The sequence below is a fragment of the Gavia stellata genome, chromosome 25 (genome assembly GCF_030936135.1).
Source record: "Gavia stellata isolate bGavSte3 chromosome 25, bGavSte3.hap2, whole genome shotgun sequence".
NCBI lineage: Eukaryota > Metazoa > Chordata > Aves > Gaviiformes > Gaviidae > Gavia > Gavia stellata.
Genome location: NC_082618.1, coordinates 904172 through 921061, shown reverse-complemented (window position 1 = coordinate 921061; position 16890 = coordinate 904172). Strand labels below are relative to the sequence as shown.

The 16890-nt window shown below is 60.3% G+C and overlaps 1 protein-coding gene across 1 annotated transcript; it reads left to right on the top strand.

The window, feature by feature from the left end:
• Positions 1-713: 713 nt before the first annotated feature.
• Positions 714-3546, top strand: SUPT4H1 (SPT4 homolog, DSIF elongation factor subunit). The gene is made up of 5 exons (XM_059829374.1): positions 714-792; positions 1114-1220; positions 1331-1386; positions 1594-1647; positions 3124-3546. The coding sequence occupies exons 1-5, from the start codon at positions 724-726 to the stop codon at positions 3189-3191; spliced, it is 354 nt and encodes a 117-aa protein (XP_059685357.1). The 5' UTR covers positions 714-723; the 3' UTR covers positions 3192-3546.
• Positions 3547-16890: the final 13344 nt, after the last annotated feature.

Genomic DNA, 16890 nt, shown 5'->3' with positions numbered 1-16890 from the left:
AGCCCTTCCCCAGGGACCACGGCCTTCCCAGGGCCGGGCTGGCTGGACCTCCTCCCTTCCTGCACAGAGCCTCCGCTCTCCCTTTGGTAATGTTCAGATCCTTTTGAAATGTGAATATAGGTTTGGTTTTTTTGTTGTGTTGTTGGTTTTTTTATTTTTGCTGAGTCTGTCCTGGCTCGCCGGGCTTGGGAATAAATTATGACCCCCCAAAAAAGGAAGAATATGTTTTATATATATGCAAAACTGTGTATTTATGTCCGATACAAACAAAGATGTGTGAATATGCTGATGTGCTCAGAAATATATTTATTTACTAATATATTTATCCATGTACCTGGTCTGCTCGCCTGCTTTTGTTCATCGTACCGACCCACCGGGGCTGCGCTGCCAAAGGCGCCTCCGCGCAGCGCCACGGCAAGAACTCGCTCGGACGGCGGCCCCGGCCCCGGGAGAGGGGCTGCGGCCCAGCGGCGGGCCCGGGCCCGCTCTGACGGCAGGCTCCGGCCGGGCCCGCGGGCCGCCTCTGCCCGTGACCGGGGCCTCGGGGCCTCGGGGCCCGCCCGGGCGGTGCTGGCCGCCCCCCGCCTCCGCTCACGGCTCTCTGCCGCCCCGCCGGGCCCAGGCCCCGCCCGCCGGCGGACACGGCCCACTCGCCGCTGCCGGGCCCGGCCCGGCCCCGCTCTGCGCCTGCGCGGCGGAAGCGCGGGCGGCGGCGGCGGCGGGATGGCGCTGGAAACCGTCCCCAAGGACCTGCGGCACCTCCGCGCCTGCCTGCTCTGCTCCCTCGTCAAGGTGCGAGCGGGCCCGGCCCCGCTACCCGCCCGGCCCCGGCCTTCCCCCGCCCGGCCGGGGCTTCCCTGCCGCGGCCCGGGCCCTTCTGCCCCCGCCCACCGCCCGCTCGGGCCTCCCTCGGCCTCTGGGCGCTTCCCCGCCCGGACGGGCCTTCCCCCCGCGTTCCCGGGGCTCCCTCCCTTCCCCCGGCGCAGGCCTCCCTGGCTCCCGCCGGCCCTGCCCGGCGCTCCCCTCCTTCCCCAGCCCCTGCGGCCGCCCCGGTGCCGGCCGGGCCCCGTCCCTCCTCGCCCGGCCCCGCGCTGACGCCTGTGTCCCTCGCAGACCATCGAGCAGTTCGAGTACGACGGCTGCGACAACTGCGATGCCTACCTGCAGATGAAGGGCAACCGGGAGATGGTCTACGACTGCACCAGCTCCTCCTTCGACGGGTGAGTGGGGCCCGGGCCCGCCACGTTGCCCGGGGTGCCTGGGGATGCCGTGGTGACACCGCGGTGTCACCTGGCCGGGAAACGTCCCCTCACTCCCATCTCTCCTGCAGGATCATCGCCATGATGAGCCCTGAGGACAGCTGGGTCTCCAAGTGGCAGCGTATCAGTGAGTGTTTTTTTCCCAGCTGGTTTGGGAGCCGGAGATCCCTTTTCTCCAGCAAACCCTTCTCTGGGGCAGTGGGAGATGCTCTTTGGGCTGTGGAGGGGGTTTATGCTCCCGATGAGGGGGCATCTGCACAGGCGGAGGCTGGCAGGGATGCCTGGCCACCCGGCCGCTGCCGTGCGGGGTCACTCGGTGTTTTCTTTCCCCCAGGTAACTTCAAGCCAGGTGTCTACGCAGTGTCTGTGACCGGCCGCCTACCCCAAGGTAACGTTGCTGGCTTGTATTGAGGGGAGGCTCCTGCACGGATGGCAGCTGTGGGATTATTCTGCACGTTAGGTGTTGGAGCTGTAGCTGTCTCCGACGTGGCAGACTGGGCGGTGCATTGCGCTGTACCTGTGTGATGAAATGAGGATTTGGGGGCTCAGTGAACACTGTGTATTGTGAACAGAGCACACGCCGTGTGGGTGAAGGGATTGGCAAGGTGACTGCAGGAAGGAGATGCTGAATGGGAGGGTGATTTGAGGGTTCTGCAGGCAGGTTTTCTACCTGCAGTCATTCAGCACTGTGCCTGCCAGAAGCTGATACTGAAGATGCTGCTGACTAAAACCTGTGATACCAGGCAGGCTATCAGAGGAATAAACTGTGATTAAAAGGCAACTCCAGAAAGCAGGCATATTTCAAACTGTTCAGCTACAGGAAAACTCAAAGGTTTGTCTGTAGAAAAGAGTTTTGCAGGACAGGGTGCTGTTATGGCAATCTCAGTGAGCAGATACCCCTTCCCATCATAATACTGCACCGAGGGCTTAGGTTCAGGTGGGTTTTGTGCATTTAGAAGTGCAGCAGAGGGTGCAGTGGGTTGGCTTTATCTCTGTAATGCAGAAACTGCATCATCCGTCTAGCTGAGAGCCCCTGCCCTGTACGTGGCCCCAGAGCAGACTCCTAACCTGTGCCCCTTCCCAGGAGTGCTGCAATCCCGTATCCCCAGGGTGAAAGCGGCGCCTGTGTCTGGAATCCCAGGCTCCTTATTTCTGACCTGAACTCTGCCATCTGCGTTGAGAAGGAGCTGGAACATCACGAGCCTTGACACCAAGGCTTGCTGGCACAGCTTTGGGCATATCCGAAATAACCGGAGTGCCGCAGATGACGGTGTGAGCTCAGTGCAGCTGCAGGCAGGGAGCACAGGGCAGCAGGCGGAGGGAGTACAGGTGGGATATGCTGTCTTTGGCCTCGCTCAGCCCATCCTTGCATCATGGGGAGGAGCGAGAGGATGTGGGGGGGCACGGTAACCAGCAGGCTGCACTCATTTGGCTGTCCCTTGGTGTGTGGTGCTGGTGAGAGCCGTGCTGAACCCCATGGTGCTCTTCTGCTATCCCTGTTCTTAAGGGGTTGCTGAGAAGGTGGGACATGCAGGCAGGTCACAGAAGTGACTGAAAGAAGTACCCTTAAGAGCTTGTCCTGTTCAGTACAGTCATAATCAACAATTTTCAGGTAGGAAATAATGTAAATAACATCTCTGCCTGGTTCTTTCCCAAGGCAAAACAAGAGTTGATGTTTGGGAGCTCTATCTAGGCATTTAAACTAGAAGAGGGAACACTCTTAACAGTTCTGTTAGAAGAAATGAAGAAGATGATTGTCCGGTTCTTGATCTCTGCAATGAAGGCTACATGACAGAGTAACCAGATTTTTCCAGGGGTCCTCATCCCTAGAGAATACTGAAATGCGTTTGTCTCCTTGCTGCAGGGATCGTCAGAGAGCTGAAGAGCCGTGGCGTGGCTTACAAGTCCCGAGACACAGCTATAAAAACCTAAGGCCCTCTTGTGCTGCCTGGAGAATTCCCCGGTGCTGCATTCGGAGAGGCAGCGGGCGCACGGGGCGCTGCTCCGAAACCTTTTACCTTTAGCGTGTGGGAAAGTGAGCCTGGACTCAGAGGGAGCTTGCTGCCTCGGCTCCTCTCGCTCAGTACCTCTGGTCTCTGCCACACCACAGTCTGCCCACACAGACCATAGACATTTTTTTGAGCCTTGACAAGGGGGAGGGCGTGAGTAGGTCTGGGAAAGAGGTGTTCAATGGTGATGCACAAGCTTTTTTACAGTTGGTGTGGAGAAGAGGAGAGCTGGGATATAGCTGTGTAAATATTTCAATAAAACATACTGCCTGGTCAGAGTTGAGTCTGTGTACTCGGTCACTAGTTTCACCTGCCGCAGGGAGCGGATGGTGTGGTGAGGGGTTTCGCACTCAGACCCCTGCCTGCCAGACTTTGGAGCCTACGATTGCCATCACTTCTTATGCCATGGACCGCATTCCTGCTTCGAGAGGGAGATCCTGCCCCGGCTGAATTGGGGTGTACTTCACTGGAGGAACAAGCAGGCTAGCAATCCGTGCCTTACAGCTCACGACTGGATGGAATAGGTAAGATGATGTTAAGTATTTCATGTGGAGGTCGTTATCTGGAGGTCACGGTGCCCTGTGCTGTACAAGGGACGTGGAAGCAGGCTTGAAGGACCTTCAGCTGGCCGTTGCTGGGCTCCAGGGCAGGCAAAGCGAGATGAGCCTGTTGCTGGTGTGGTTGGGAGGCAGCACTGGGCCTTGCAGAAGGGAGGGATGGACAAGCAGGGGTGGAAACACCCATCCAGCCTCGTATTTGTAGAGGTCTGGCTGTTTTGAGTGTCAGCTTCGATAGCGTCTGTGTTGCATGGGCTCCTGAGAGATTTGGTCTCCTTACCTGATGGCTCTTGCTTAATTTGTTTTGTTTCAGTTCAGCAGCAGCCACCGATCACAAAGGTGGCTTGTCTAAGGGCAGAGTCCTACATCAGTAGCTCTTTGAAATAAGCACTTTTTTTTTTTTTCCTGAGATATCCTGTAGCTGGAAGGATCAGTTTTTGTTTTCTGTAGGCAAATAGTGGAAAACCAATACAGCCTGAAAACTGCATTTGATCTGGGATGAAAGCCGCTGCAGCGAAGGGAATGCGTTGCTGTTGGGGACTGATGCTATCAGGAGCGCGGAGGTTGTGAGGTGTAGAGCTGGCCCTGAAAAAGAGTCCCAAGTGCTACAGGTCAGCCAGAGCATGGCATGGCTTCCTGCGGTGTTTCGGAGCAGACGTGTGGCTGGAGAAGACCCCTGTGGCTGGAGAAGACCCCTGTGAGCACGGTGGGCTGTGTGGGGGCTGCAGCATTAGTCGAGACGAAACACTGCAGTGAAAGACCTCTTAAACCGTGTTTCTCTTGGGGACTTGCAGACATGATGCTGTAGTCAAGAGTATTTCCTTGGTGCAGACCAGGACCAATTCAAGTTGCTGGTGGGCTCTGGGCTCCAGCAGACGCCTCCAGGCGCAGATCGCCTTTTGTTCGAAGAGCCGAGAGTGCTTCAGCCCCTGGCGTGCAGGTTAGAGCCTCTTGGCAAGGTGGAGCAGCAGGGTCATGTCCTCGGGCAGAGGAGGGAGTTGACCGTGGTTTTCACACATCCCTGCTGAACGTCCAAAGCACTTGAGTTTCCCGATAATTATCCTTCAGGCTTGTTTGGTTGCAGAGACTGGGCAGGAGATGTACCTTGGAAATGCCCGGTAGGTCCAGTCTGTGGGAGGGAGTTGCGACTGTCCTGGCAGCCCAGGGCATGACTCCGCAGGATGCTCAGGTTCGGACATTTGGGCATGGACCTCTGGTCCCTGGAGGGCGATTTCAGACCGGCTGTGCTGTGAGAAGCACGGGGTGAGCTGGGATCCCCCTGGGTGCGTTCATCCCCTGCAGAATGGTCCAGGAAAGCTGCAGCCAGTGCTGTCGGGGCAGCCGTGTGAGGTTGACGAGAGCTGACAAGATTCAGAATGAAAGGGGTCGAGGAGGATGAGATGGGCGGCTCTTTCTCCAGCTGGAGGGACATGGGCCTGGGGAGTGAGGTTTTGGCTCCAGCCAGGTTGGAAGGATGTTGGGGATGGTAGAGATCACCCACCCTGGCCGTGCCCAGCCCTCGAAGCCTCACCCTTCAAGTGCCACGGGGTGGCAGCACGGCTTTGTGGAGCGGGGCTGGTGATGGGCTGGGGTGAAGCTGCTGGAGATGGACCTGAGCGAGAGGGACCTGAGGCACATCTCCATTTTCTGCTGTATTTCACAGCGCCTGTCACTCCCTACTCGCTTCCCAGGTTGTGTCCCCCTTCCCTGGCTCCAGGGATGGGCATGGCCATGCTGGAGCTGCTCCACTGCTGGAGGCACATCAGGACCCCCTCCCCAGTCCCAGGCCACCCTGTCCCCTGGCTCCACCGTATAGAGGAGGTGACGAGAGGGCTCTGCACAGGACCCCAGGCAGGGTGGGCTGCTTTGGCTGGGTGTGGGTCTGCAGGCACGGTGGTTCACCTCTCCCTTCCTGGGAAGCTGCAGTCTTGCCGTAACGCGGTCGCTGCCCAGGGCCGGGAACTGTGCTTAGGAAATTGTCCCCAGGGAGCAGCGTGCGTTGTCACTGCGCCTCTCCGGGAAGGTGAGGGGGCTTGTAAACCCCACAGGGGCCTCACCCCAGCAACTGCTTCAGGTTATATAGAGTTAGGACTGGCCGGGGCTGCAGTGCAAGTGCAATAGGGCCCCCAAACCAGTGATGCAAACAGGCTGAACACCGGTGGTCTCTGAGAGAGCTGCACCTCCTCTGCCTGCAGCACTCACAGCGCTTCCCAAGAACCTGGTGCCCCTAATCGGGCTGGCTCGGTGAGCCTCTTCCCTGCGAGCTTGCTCGCTCGCCCACACATGCACCGCATCTCCCAGCCCACACCGCCCAAGTGATTCATTGCTCCCAGGCTGCCAGCGCTGAGCGTTGGACCTCTGCAAACCACCTGAAATGAGCATTTTGGTTAGACTCCAGCCCCGGAGCTGCCAGGGTTTTGTAGCAGCAAAAAGCAAACGGATGGGGAGCTTTATTTGCTGAGAAAAGTAGGGCAGGGAGCTCTCACGTTGAAGAAATTGGAGGAAAAATGTGCGGTGGCAGCCCGGGCTGTAATCGGGAGAGAAAGCGTCAACGGGGCAGGGAGCTGTAGATCTGAGTCAATTTAAGACGGCTCCTCCCCCTGCACCAAATGACGCTAAAATATTTCAGCCAGGCCTGAAAATCCTGCAGGTTTGGCATTCGAAGCAGCCTGGCAGCTCTCGGGCAGTGGGGGGGCTGGGGCAGCCCCCGGCAGCACAAGCAGGAAGCACGAGCCAGTGGATTTCTTCGTGCGCTTTTTGAGAACCGATACCCCGGCTCTCCCTCCGAGCGAGAAAAGTGACTTTCCAAAACCACAGAGCACACGGTGTTTCTACGTGAAGCAGCTGCCAGCGGCGCTGGGAAATGCCCGGCTGAGCCGTCCCCACCTGCGTGGGGGCCCCTCCGTGTGCCGCCGCGGGCACGGGGACCTGCCCACGCACGCCGCTCCCCACCGCCCGGGGATGAAAGCGGCTCACGTTGGCCTTTGTCTTGTAGCTTGGGCAAGCTGGGCTTCAGATGAAAGGGGACGTGTTAGAGAGCGTTGGGCTCTGGCCAAGCGGGGCTGTGGGTGAGGCGGGGTGAGCCCCCCCAGTTTTGCTCCCGTGGATGCTCTGCGCACGCCGTGGCATCCTTCCCCGTTGTCACCTCTGTGCTGATGCGAAGGCCAGCAGGCAGAGGTGCTGCCTGGGACCGGCTGCAGCAGCATCAGGCCTGCTTCACCCTAAATCTGCTTTCACTTGCTGCCTCGCTGCCTTCCAGAGTGTGGACTTGGACTTTGGGAAAGTGCCTCTCAGCCGTCCCTGTGCGCCTGGGGGTGCTGGCTAAGGCAGCGGTGCAGGGACTGCAGTCGGGGCTCAGGGACCCTTGGTGCTAGCAGCTGGAGGGAAAAACAAAACCAAACCCCAGATTAAAACTCTTTTCCTTGGCAACTGGCTGAGGAGACCTCGGCAGGGTGGAGGTGCAGGGGAAGATGATCGGGGTTGTCCTCCTGGTACCCATGCTGCCTGAGCCGGGCCGGGGTGAAACACTGCTGGAGCGAAGATGGCAAAGCCATGGTGCACACCGTTAACGGCTGGCCCATCCTGCCCATCACCTCTGCGTCAGGGCCCGTGGGCAGAAGCCTCCAAAGCACCCGAGCATGTCTGATGTGGCGGGGAGAGGAGGGGGCCCACGACCAGCTTTTGGCAGCAGCCGTTTAGACGGGCTGCAGAGGGGATGGGTGCAGGTTTCAGGGGTGCAGGCAGCTATGAGAGCTTTCAAAGCGTGGCAGAAACGAGGCGCAGCCACCACGTGTGTCGTCCCAAGGGGTTCCTGGTGCACTGGCGATGGAGACGGGTGGGCGAGGAACTGGGATGTGTTCCCTGCTGAGGGAATCTGCAGGGAAAATGGGGAGCTCTGATGTAAGATGGGTCCTCTGGGTGTTTGCCCATCAGGAATTGCAGTGGAAGGAGGAGGCCGTGCTTTGTGGAGGAGAGGCAGGCTGGTGGGCTGTTGGTGCCTGAAGAAGGGCCTGCAAAAGAAGGTTCTGCCACCCCTTGCATGCCTGATGCTGTCTTCATGGTGGATCCCTCTAAACCCACTGGTCTGTTGACAGAGTTGGGGTCTTGGTGGCTGAGGGGGACACAAAAAGCTGGTGGAGGGTCTCAAACCTCCTCTGGGCTGGGACCTCTCACGTCCCCAGTCTGCTCCTGCAGCTCTGCATCACGGGAAAGGGAGCTGACAAGGGTTGGTGGGGTAGTGAGGTCTCGCCCTGATGGTGGAGGTCTCTGGGGGTGCTGAGGGCTCGTTTCCTTAGGGCAAATGACAACGCGAGACCACAGCTGAAGTCACCGGGGGGATTTGGGAACCTGACGGTATCTGCCCCGTCCCCAGCTCTCCTGGACTTCCTGCTGTGTCCCGGGTGGCACTTGTCCTTCCTCCTCCTGGCCAGGTGTGCACCACCCAGGCTCTGCCCAAAGCACGTGCTGGGCTGGAAAGGGCTTTGTCCCCTCCGTGGGAATGGTCCTCCCGCGTGGGGAGTCGGAGAGGAGCCGCTGAGCGCCCAGGCAGAGCCCTGGGGCACGCACCGGACGAGGACATCACACATCCACCGGTGGGTCCCCAAACCGCTCGGGCGTGTGGTGCTGGGCAGGGTGCCAGCATGCCCCAGTGGCCACAGGATCCGGCCCTTCAGCCGGGCTGGGGGCTCTGATACTGCTGTCCCAGCATTGCCTGGCTCAGCCTGCTCTGGGAAGGTGCCATAATGCCAGGTTTGGGGCGATGCTTCCTGGCAGCCCTGGGTGCCTGTCCCCCTCCTTGGGGGTCTCTGGACTTTGGAGAGGCTCAGCTCTTCCTGTGCCTTGTCCTGGTGGGGGGCAGGGACCTCTGGCGAAGGAGGGACTGACGCTGCAGAGCTCAGCCCCACGTGTCCTGAGCCCATCCTGCCCTGGGAGGTCCACAGCCCGGCAGGACGGCTCTCATCCCTTCTTCCCTGTATCACCGCCAGGCTCCATCCTGGAGCATCCTCCATCCCAAACGGGCCCACCCTGGTGCTGAGCACCCCAGGAAATTGCGCAACCCTTGAGTTAAGGTGGGAAAGGGGGAAAGAGGAGTCGCCCATCTGCGCTGCCGCGGTGCAGCGCCGGGTGCCGCAGGGGGCCTCTCTGGGGGCGCCGGGGCCCCCCACCCGTGGCCTTCCCTTCCCCCACCTGCGAGGCTGATTGCAGCAGGTGACATGGAAAATGACTGGGCACTTTGTGCCCCGCTGGAGCCAGCCCAACGGTCCCGCGCCCGTCATTGGCGCAGACGGGCCACGATTTGTCTATATATGGGCAAAGCGAGGCGCCCGCGTTAACCCGTGTGTCCCCCCGCGCCCGCCCCAGCGCGTCACTTCGGCTTTTTGAGGTTTCCCTTCGCGCTCTCATTTGCCTCCCGCTCGCCGCCTGTTTCACCCGGCAGTTTCTAGTTGACTCACTTTTAACGGCCTCGCTCCAACCCCGGCCCCGCCGGCAGCGGCGCTTCCCAGGGGGACAGGCAGGGTGCAGGCAGCGGGGTCAGGCTGGGAGCACACAGGGAGCCCACCCCAGTATCCCACCCGGCACTGGCATCCTGGTGCCCGGTGTGACTGAGCCCGATGGGTCTCACCCTGATGGGTCTCACCCTGAGCCCAGCCCTGTGGGCACAGCAGCCCCTTTCTTTGGGTGCAGGGGTGGGTGCTCGGGGAAAGCGGGGCCATGCTACAGGTGCTGTGGTTCTTCCTTGTGCCCTGTTGTACCTGGCAGGATGGCGGTGTTCGATGCCTCTGCCCATCCGAAAAGCTCTTAGGAGCTGGTTTTGGCACCTTTGATTTTTTTGGTGCAACAGCAGCCCACCCCACACTGTCCAGGAGCATCGCCAGGTCGGAGCCCTCTGTCCCAGAGGTCTTTTTAGAGGCCACCCCTTGCGCTGCAAAGCAGAGCGAGCTGTGCCCATCCCTGTGCTTCTGTTCCCTGTTCTTAGAGGGGAGATGGTTGCTAGTGTTGGGAACACAATCATTAGGCTTCAGTGTTAACAGTGACACGACTGGGGCGCTGTGGGTCTGTTGGGGTCTGGCGCAATGATGGTCACAAGATGCTACTGGCTGTGGACCCAGTGGCTAGCAGACCCCCTTTCCCACTGGCCCTAGGGGAGCAGAGGGAGACTTTGGGTGAGGCCACCCCCTTCCTCTTCCTCCTCCTCCTCCAGCACAGCTCTCAGCCCCACGCGGTGCTGGATGGATGGGAGCCACGTGGGCACGGCCGGGCAGCAGGCAGCTGCCTGCCCCTGGCACAGGGCTGTGTCCTCAGGTCAGGCGGCCGGCAGGCGTTCGTCTCCTTCAAACACGGCGCAGGGCTGAAGGCAGCCGGCCTGGCCGCCACTTCCCCTGCGTGCAGCGAGCACTGCGACCGCAGGCGAGGAGGGGAAGTTGCTGCAAGGCGCGATAAGAAATATCAGCGCTTTCGCAGCGCCCGGGCTGCGCTGCCCGACAAGGGCCCTTCCCCCTGCCCGTGGGCCGGGGCTGGCGGCACCGCTGCCCCCCAAGCCCCCGGCTCCCGCTGCCCTGCGCTCGCCGATACTGGGCGACTTACTGGAAAAGCAACAGCCCGTGTCCCGCGGGGCAGCAGGGAGCCTGGGTCCTGGGGGGTGGTGGCAGTGAGGCACCCTCGGTGCTCAATACAGAGCAAAAACCGGGTGGCACCCCTGGGTGCACGGGGCTGCTGTGGGTGTCCGACCTGCATCTGGGTGCCCTGAGACAAGGGGAGGGGAGGGCAGAGCTGGGGGGAGCGGTGCCACAGCGGGAGACAGTTTGGGCCGGGGAGCTGCGGTGGGTCGGGGAGCAGCAGCACCCAGCACCCTGGGGGTCCGTCGGCAAGTCCCTGGGTGATGCCAAGCAGGTGGGCAGGGTGCAGGGGGGGACTCGGGAGGGCTGCGGACTCAACGCTCTCACGAGGTCCCCAGGAGAGGAAATGCAGCTGTTTCAGCCTCCCCCAACCCCCAAAGGCCTCTGTGCTCTCAGCCCTTTGGGAGCTATTTTAGCTGGGCATGCCGAGCGGAGCAGGACCAGCGATCCGGGGCCAAGGGCTGGGGGAGAAACTCCTGCAGCCTCGCTTGTGGGTCGGTAAAATTAACCAATGGCCGGGGGATGTGGTAAGTTCATCATCAGTTGGAGACTTTCAGACCTCCTCGTCTGAGCCCGAGGAACCAGATCTGCTGATTTCCTCCTTTCCGAGAGGCAGCACAGGCGGCGGGTGGCTGCTGCTGGCAGAAGGAAACCAGCTTGGGACACCCAAAATGTCATGTCCCCCCAGTCCGTGCGCTGCCAGGGAAAGAGGAAGCGTCGCCTCCCCCCACTTCCCTGCTGGGAAGACGCCCGCGGCCTTCCCGCATGGCTCCTCGGCACACCGGCACCCAGTTGGGTGCAGGCAGCAGCACGGGCAGGCGGTGCGCAGTGCTCTGCCCGAGAGCCCCGTTTCGGGAGGGCACAGCTCCTTCCCCACTGCGGTCCCCACAGCGTGCCCTGGCACCGGCCACGTGCCTTGCCTTCCCCCTGACATCTTGCCCTCCGGCGTGGTCTGTCCCAGCTGCCTCCTTTAGGAAACACAAACTTCATCTTGCTTTGGAACATGGTGAGCCTTAAATGGACCTTTTCTCTCGAGGCCCTGGCTTCTCGCCTTCACTCCCTGCCTCCCAGCCCTCTTTATTTAGCAGGACCAGCTTGTTGTCGGAGCAAGGCACGCTGCAAGAGACATGGCCTCGACCCCGGAGCGCAGGGGAAAGTCCCTGGGACCAAAGCTCCCTTTGGTTGCCCCGAAAAAGGCTCCTCAGCTCTGCTGTAAGACCATGGTTGCCTGTACCCTGTGCAACTTTGACCCCCCCCATGACAGCACCCACCATGACTGAGGACCATCCCATGGCACCGAGGTGGCTGACAAGCGCTGGGTGCTGTCTCCAGGGAGGGTGTCTCTGCGTCGGGAACAACCTTCTCACACACCCAAAATGATGTTGACCCATTTCAGGTGTCCCCAGGAGGTCTAATTCAGGGAGCTCAGGAGGCACCTAGCCCACCTCCACGTGGGACCAGCCGTGCACGTGGTGGCTTCCGCCGCCAGCGAGGAGCTGCTCGCCTTACGGTGAGGCAGAGGGGTGCTCTCCTGGGTCAGAGCTGCGTCGGCTGCCAAACAGACCCTGTGGGGACATCACCAATGGGCGCTTAGATTTCCCGGTTGAATTGCTCACTGGCGCGGGGAGCACGATGTCCCCAGCCTGGTGACCATAAGGGATGGAGACGGGCAGAGGGGCGGTGAAGGGTGGGAGACAGGGCAGCCCTCTGGGGACCAGAGGCACAGGGACGGCTGGGCAGGCAGACGGGCTGGCTCCAGCCACTTCTGAGGGTTTTTTTCCGGTGAAACTCTTCCAGCAGTTCAACCTCAGTTTGGAAAGAGTTTCCTGACCAATTCCCTCTCCACCAAAGCCCCTTCTAACCTGCTGTTGTCAACGCACGTGCTGCTCAAGTCAAATCACTTCTGACTGTGCCGCTGCTCGGTTATTTTTGACTTTGCTCTTCCCCTGCCTTCTGCAACCCTCACCAGTAGGTTGGTTTTTTTTTTTACATTTCCGTCCAGATTATCAATGTCAAGAGTGAATCGCATTGGCCTAAAAAAAGCGCCTTTTGCAGAGCTGCATGAAAACTGTTGCACGGTTCAATGCGGTTCCATTTACAGTCACTTTTGGGGATTTAGCTCATAGCTTTTAATCTAGTTTAATGGGCAGCTTCACCTGGCACTGGGGCAGGGCGTGCTTCCAGCATGCGGCATGGTGCTGGCTGTGCAAACTCCCCCTGCTCCGCGTCCTGCGGCTGCTCCAGCCCCGGTGCCATCAGGCAGTGACGGCCATTGCGACCCGGGAGTCCAAACCCTGCAAACCCAGCTTTTGGTTTTCTTCCCGGGGGCCTCACCTCCTCGTCAGCCGTTACAGCTGCCCAGGGCCGGGGCAAATCTGGTGTTGCAGAGCACTGGGTGGGTGAGAGGCTCCAGGAGGTCTCTTGGGCAACACGTTTCCTAAAGAGCAGGTTTAGGGCTCGCAGTCTGCTGGCACCCGTGTCCTCACCTGCTTCGCCCCTACCACCAGGCAGCACCCTGAATCCTGCAGACCCCCACCACGGGCTGTCGGCCCCTCCATAAGCTCTCCCCGAGGTCAGGGTCATCTCGCTCCTGCGCAGGTCCCACACCAGGATGGGGTGAGGGGACACGGTGGAGCCGTGTGGCCATCGCGGCCCCCACGCAGCTGTGTGGGGGGGTTCGGTTACTGTCACCCTGTGCAAAGAGCCTTTTTTTTTTTTTTCCCCTTTCTTTTTTTTTTGCACAAACATGTTTGTCGCTCTCAGCAGCGAAGCCCAGGAGAGCGTAACTGGCTGCTCTGCAACGGCCCCCGGTGCTTCCGGTGCTCGGCGGCGGCCGCCCCTCGCCCCACGGCTGGGCCGGCTGCGGTCGCGCTGCGGGGTGGCGCTGGGTGGGACCGTGCACCGTTATCTCCTCAGCAGCTACGGCTCTTCCTGTGGTCGGGGCCACGTGGGCAGGATGGGGTTAAAAGCGGCCCTGCTCCCCGCAGGGGCCCATTGCTCCCCAGCCACCACCATCACCCCATGCAGCACCCCACCGCACCGGCTCCCAGCATGTGCCACTGGCACCCGGCACGGGCCACCAGCATCTGGCATGCACCACCAGCACCCGGCGTGGGTCACCAACACCCAGCGTGGGTCACCAGCACCAGGCATGAGCCATCGGCACCTAGCGTGGGCCACCCGCGCCCCAACCCGGTAATGGGGGAACCCATCCGAGGCACCCACGCGGCACTCGAGGAGCAGCATGGGGTCTCCTGGGGTGCTGGCGGCCGCAGCCCCAATCCCGCTGCGAGGGGGGCAGTGGGTGCTGGGGGCTGATGGCAGGTAAGGGGGTGCTCCCCCATCCCGGGGAGCGGGGTACAGTGGGACGGTGCAGGGGGAGGAGGCGCCGCGCTGGCGGACGGGCGGGCGGAGGCGGGAAGTGCCCAAAGCAGAAGTGCCACCCAGGGGGTTTTCGGTGGCAGCGGGAACGGGACCGGGTGGACACGGAGGCTGGCACGGCAGGCGAGGTGAGGCTGTCGGGGCTGGGGTCTGCGTGGCCTTGGGCATGGGGACCTCCAGATGACCCCCACCACATGGCCCGAAGGGCAATGGGCGCATCGAAAGGGTCTCCGTGTTGCTGGCAGATGGGGCGAGGTGGGGTCCCATGGGGAGCCCCAGTCCACAGAGCTCCCGTGGCCTCAGAGGCTGGGGGCTGGGGCAAGGGGGTCTTCAGTAAAGGATGGGGGGATGAGGTGGGGGCCCCCATGGGGACATTTCAAGGGTGGTGGGGATGGGGTTTGCCATAGGATCACCACCATGGGGACGAGGCGAAAGAGTCCTCTGTGATCAGAGTGGTATTTAGGCGAGATCTCCACCATGGGGACAAGGCAATGCAAGGGGTCCCCATCACACGGATGGAGTTTGCTATGGGCTCCCCACTACAGGAACAAGGCAAAGGAGTCCTCTGTGACCAGGGTGCCGTTTAGGTGGGGTCCCCTCATGGGGACATGGCAAGGGGGGCCTCTGTGATGCAGATGGGATCTGAGGGACAATGACGCAGTTTGAGGTGGGATCTCACCCTTGGGATCCAGGCAAGGGGGTCCTCTGAGACCAGGATGGCGTTTGAAGGGCAACGATGGAGTTCAAGGTGGGATCTCCCCTGTGTGGTTAAGGCAAGGGTGTCCTCTGCGAATGGGGTGGGGTATGAGGTGAAGGTCTCCCCATGGGGGCAAAGCAAACACACCCTCTGTGCCCAGGATGAGGTCTGAGAGGAGATGATGGGGTTTGAAGTGGAGTCGCTACCAGCAGGGACAAGGCATTTGGGTTCTCTGTGACCAGGATGGGGTCTAAGGTGGGGTCCCCCACTTTAGGGACAAGTGAAAGTGGTTCCCTATGACCAGGATGGAGTATTAGGTGGAGTACTCCCTGTGGGGGACAAGTGAGAGCTTACTCCTATGACCAGGATGGGGTCTGACGTGGGGTCCTTCCTTTGGGGACAAGACAAGTCGAAGTTGTCCCCTATGACCAGGATGGGTTATCGGGTGGCTTCCCCGCTTTGGGGACAAGATGAAGATGTCCTTTGTGCCCAGGACAGGGCTCGAGATGGGACGATGGGGTATGAGGTAGGGTCTTGTGCATGGGGACAAGGTGAGGATGTCCCCTGTGCCCAGGATGGGGTCTTAGGAAAGATGAGGGAACACAAGGCAGGATCTCCCCCGTGGGGACGAGGATGTCCCCAAGCCCGGCACAGCTCCCCGAGGCGGGCGGTGACACTGGCAGAGGCTCTCTGTCCCTGGGGCAAGACCAGCCCTGCAATTTGTGTCCCTGGCCATGCTGACGCTGAAGGTGGCCCCATGGTCGGGCCACGTGGGGTGCGGGAGATGGCCCCATGCGGGCGGACGCGAGCACTTCGTTGGAGGAGAGCAACCGCTGGACACCGACTGAGAGACAGTGCAGTCACCCATAAAGTAGAAAGCACTACTAAACAGCACTGCAGGGTGTAGTGTTTCCTACTTTATGGATGAGTGTACTGTGGGCTACGGAGAAGAGAGCACCGCTGCGATCCACATGCCCGTCACGAGTTGCGCGCGGTCTGAGAGCGGAGGACGGGCTGTGCCTGCCTCGGGGGAGGGTGCCTGCGCTCGACTGCCCGCCCCATGGGCGCCAGCACCCTTCCCAGGCTGCGGATGCTCTGCTCGTCCCCGCTGTCCTTCTGGCACTTGGGAAGAGGGGCCGCATGGCCCAGTGCCCCATGTGCGTGGCGGAGGCGCCTGTCAGGTCAGAGAGAGCACCATGTGGGAGGCCAGGTAGGTAACAAAGCCTCCAATTCCCATTTTTTTCCCCCCATCTTCATTTTCCATGCGGCGAAGACCTGGGAAGAGTTGGGTGGTGGCAGCCACATGCAATGGGGAGAGGCATGGGAGGCGGACGGGGGCTCCTGGATGGCTTTGTGGTGCCAAATAATTGCTGGGTGCAGCGGGGCGAGGGGCTGCTAAATAAAATTATTTCGGCATTGACTTGTGGACTTTTTTATTCTATTCCTGGGAAATGCAAAACGGGGGAAGAGACACTTGCAGTGCCCAGGGCCACAGGCACCACGAGCTTGCACGCCGCTGGAGACCACGTTCAAAGCCCTGGGCGAGCTTTGGTGGGGCCATGGGTGGGGGTGGTGGAAATAGCTCAAGAGCAGCTGGCAAATCTCAGCCCGTTGACACGGGGCTCTCACCTTCAGTACCCCAAGGCTCACCGGCAAAGCTACCGTGTCCTGCGGCAGCCCCAGCCGTGGTCTCAAGGCCACGTGGAGCGAAGAGACCCTCCTATGGTCCCTGTCTCCCTCCAGCCGCACACCCCTGGCCCATCCTTCCTGAGGGGGTGTAAAACCAACCCAGCTTCCAGGGACGCAGGAGGAAGGTCCCTGTTCCCCAAACATCAGCTCCCGACCCCCCTCGGGGCATCTTCACCCTTGGCTTTGACTCCCCATCTCCTGCCCATGGGAGAGGGCATCTAAAAATAGTAGGAAAAAATATATTAAAAATACATTTTTTTTTTCCTTTTTTGAGCCCAAATGTTAATGGAAAGTTTCCACATTTTGTAAAACTTCTTGTACTGGTCTCAGGAGTGTTTGTGGGTGTTTTTATTGAGTTTGGGGTATTTTTCTTTCACTTTGACCCCTCCCCGGGCTGGCCAGACAGGACCAGGGTGTTTTGCTTCTCTTCGCTGTCCCGGCTTTCCCACGTTCCCTGGCTTTGTGTCTGTTCGAAGGGGATGCGGAAGGGAAAAAAAAAAAAAAATCAAATCAAAACTGTCGTCATGGTCACAAGGAGGCAAGTTTTTAAACAGTAAAAACGAAAAAGGGCTAAAAAAAAATCCCCAAGCAGCCAGTGCAGACCGCCCCGAGCAGCTTTCGTTTTGCTGCGCGCTGGAAAGGAAAAGCAAGCCCGAGCTTTTAACATGCAAAAGTTTTGAA

Bases quoted from the DNA above. Each gene is read 5' to 3' on its own strand.
- SUPT4H1 (XM_059829374.1), top strand. From the start codon at position 724: ATGGCGCTGGAAACCGTCCCCAAGGACCTGCGGCACCTCCGCGCCTGC. The intron at 1,221-1,330 runs GTGAGTGGGGCC...TCTCTCCTGCAG, and splicing joins ACCAGCTCCTCCTTCGACGG to GATCATCGCCATGATGAGCC. The intron at 1,648-3,123 runs GTAACGTTGCTG...TCCTTGCTGCAG, and splicing joins GACCGGCCGCCTACCCCAAG to GGATCGTCAGAGAGCTGAAG.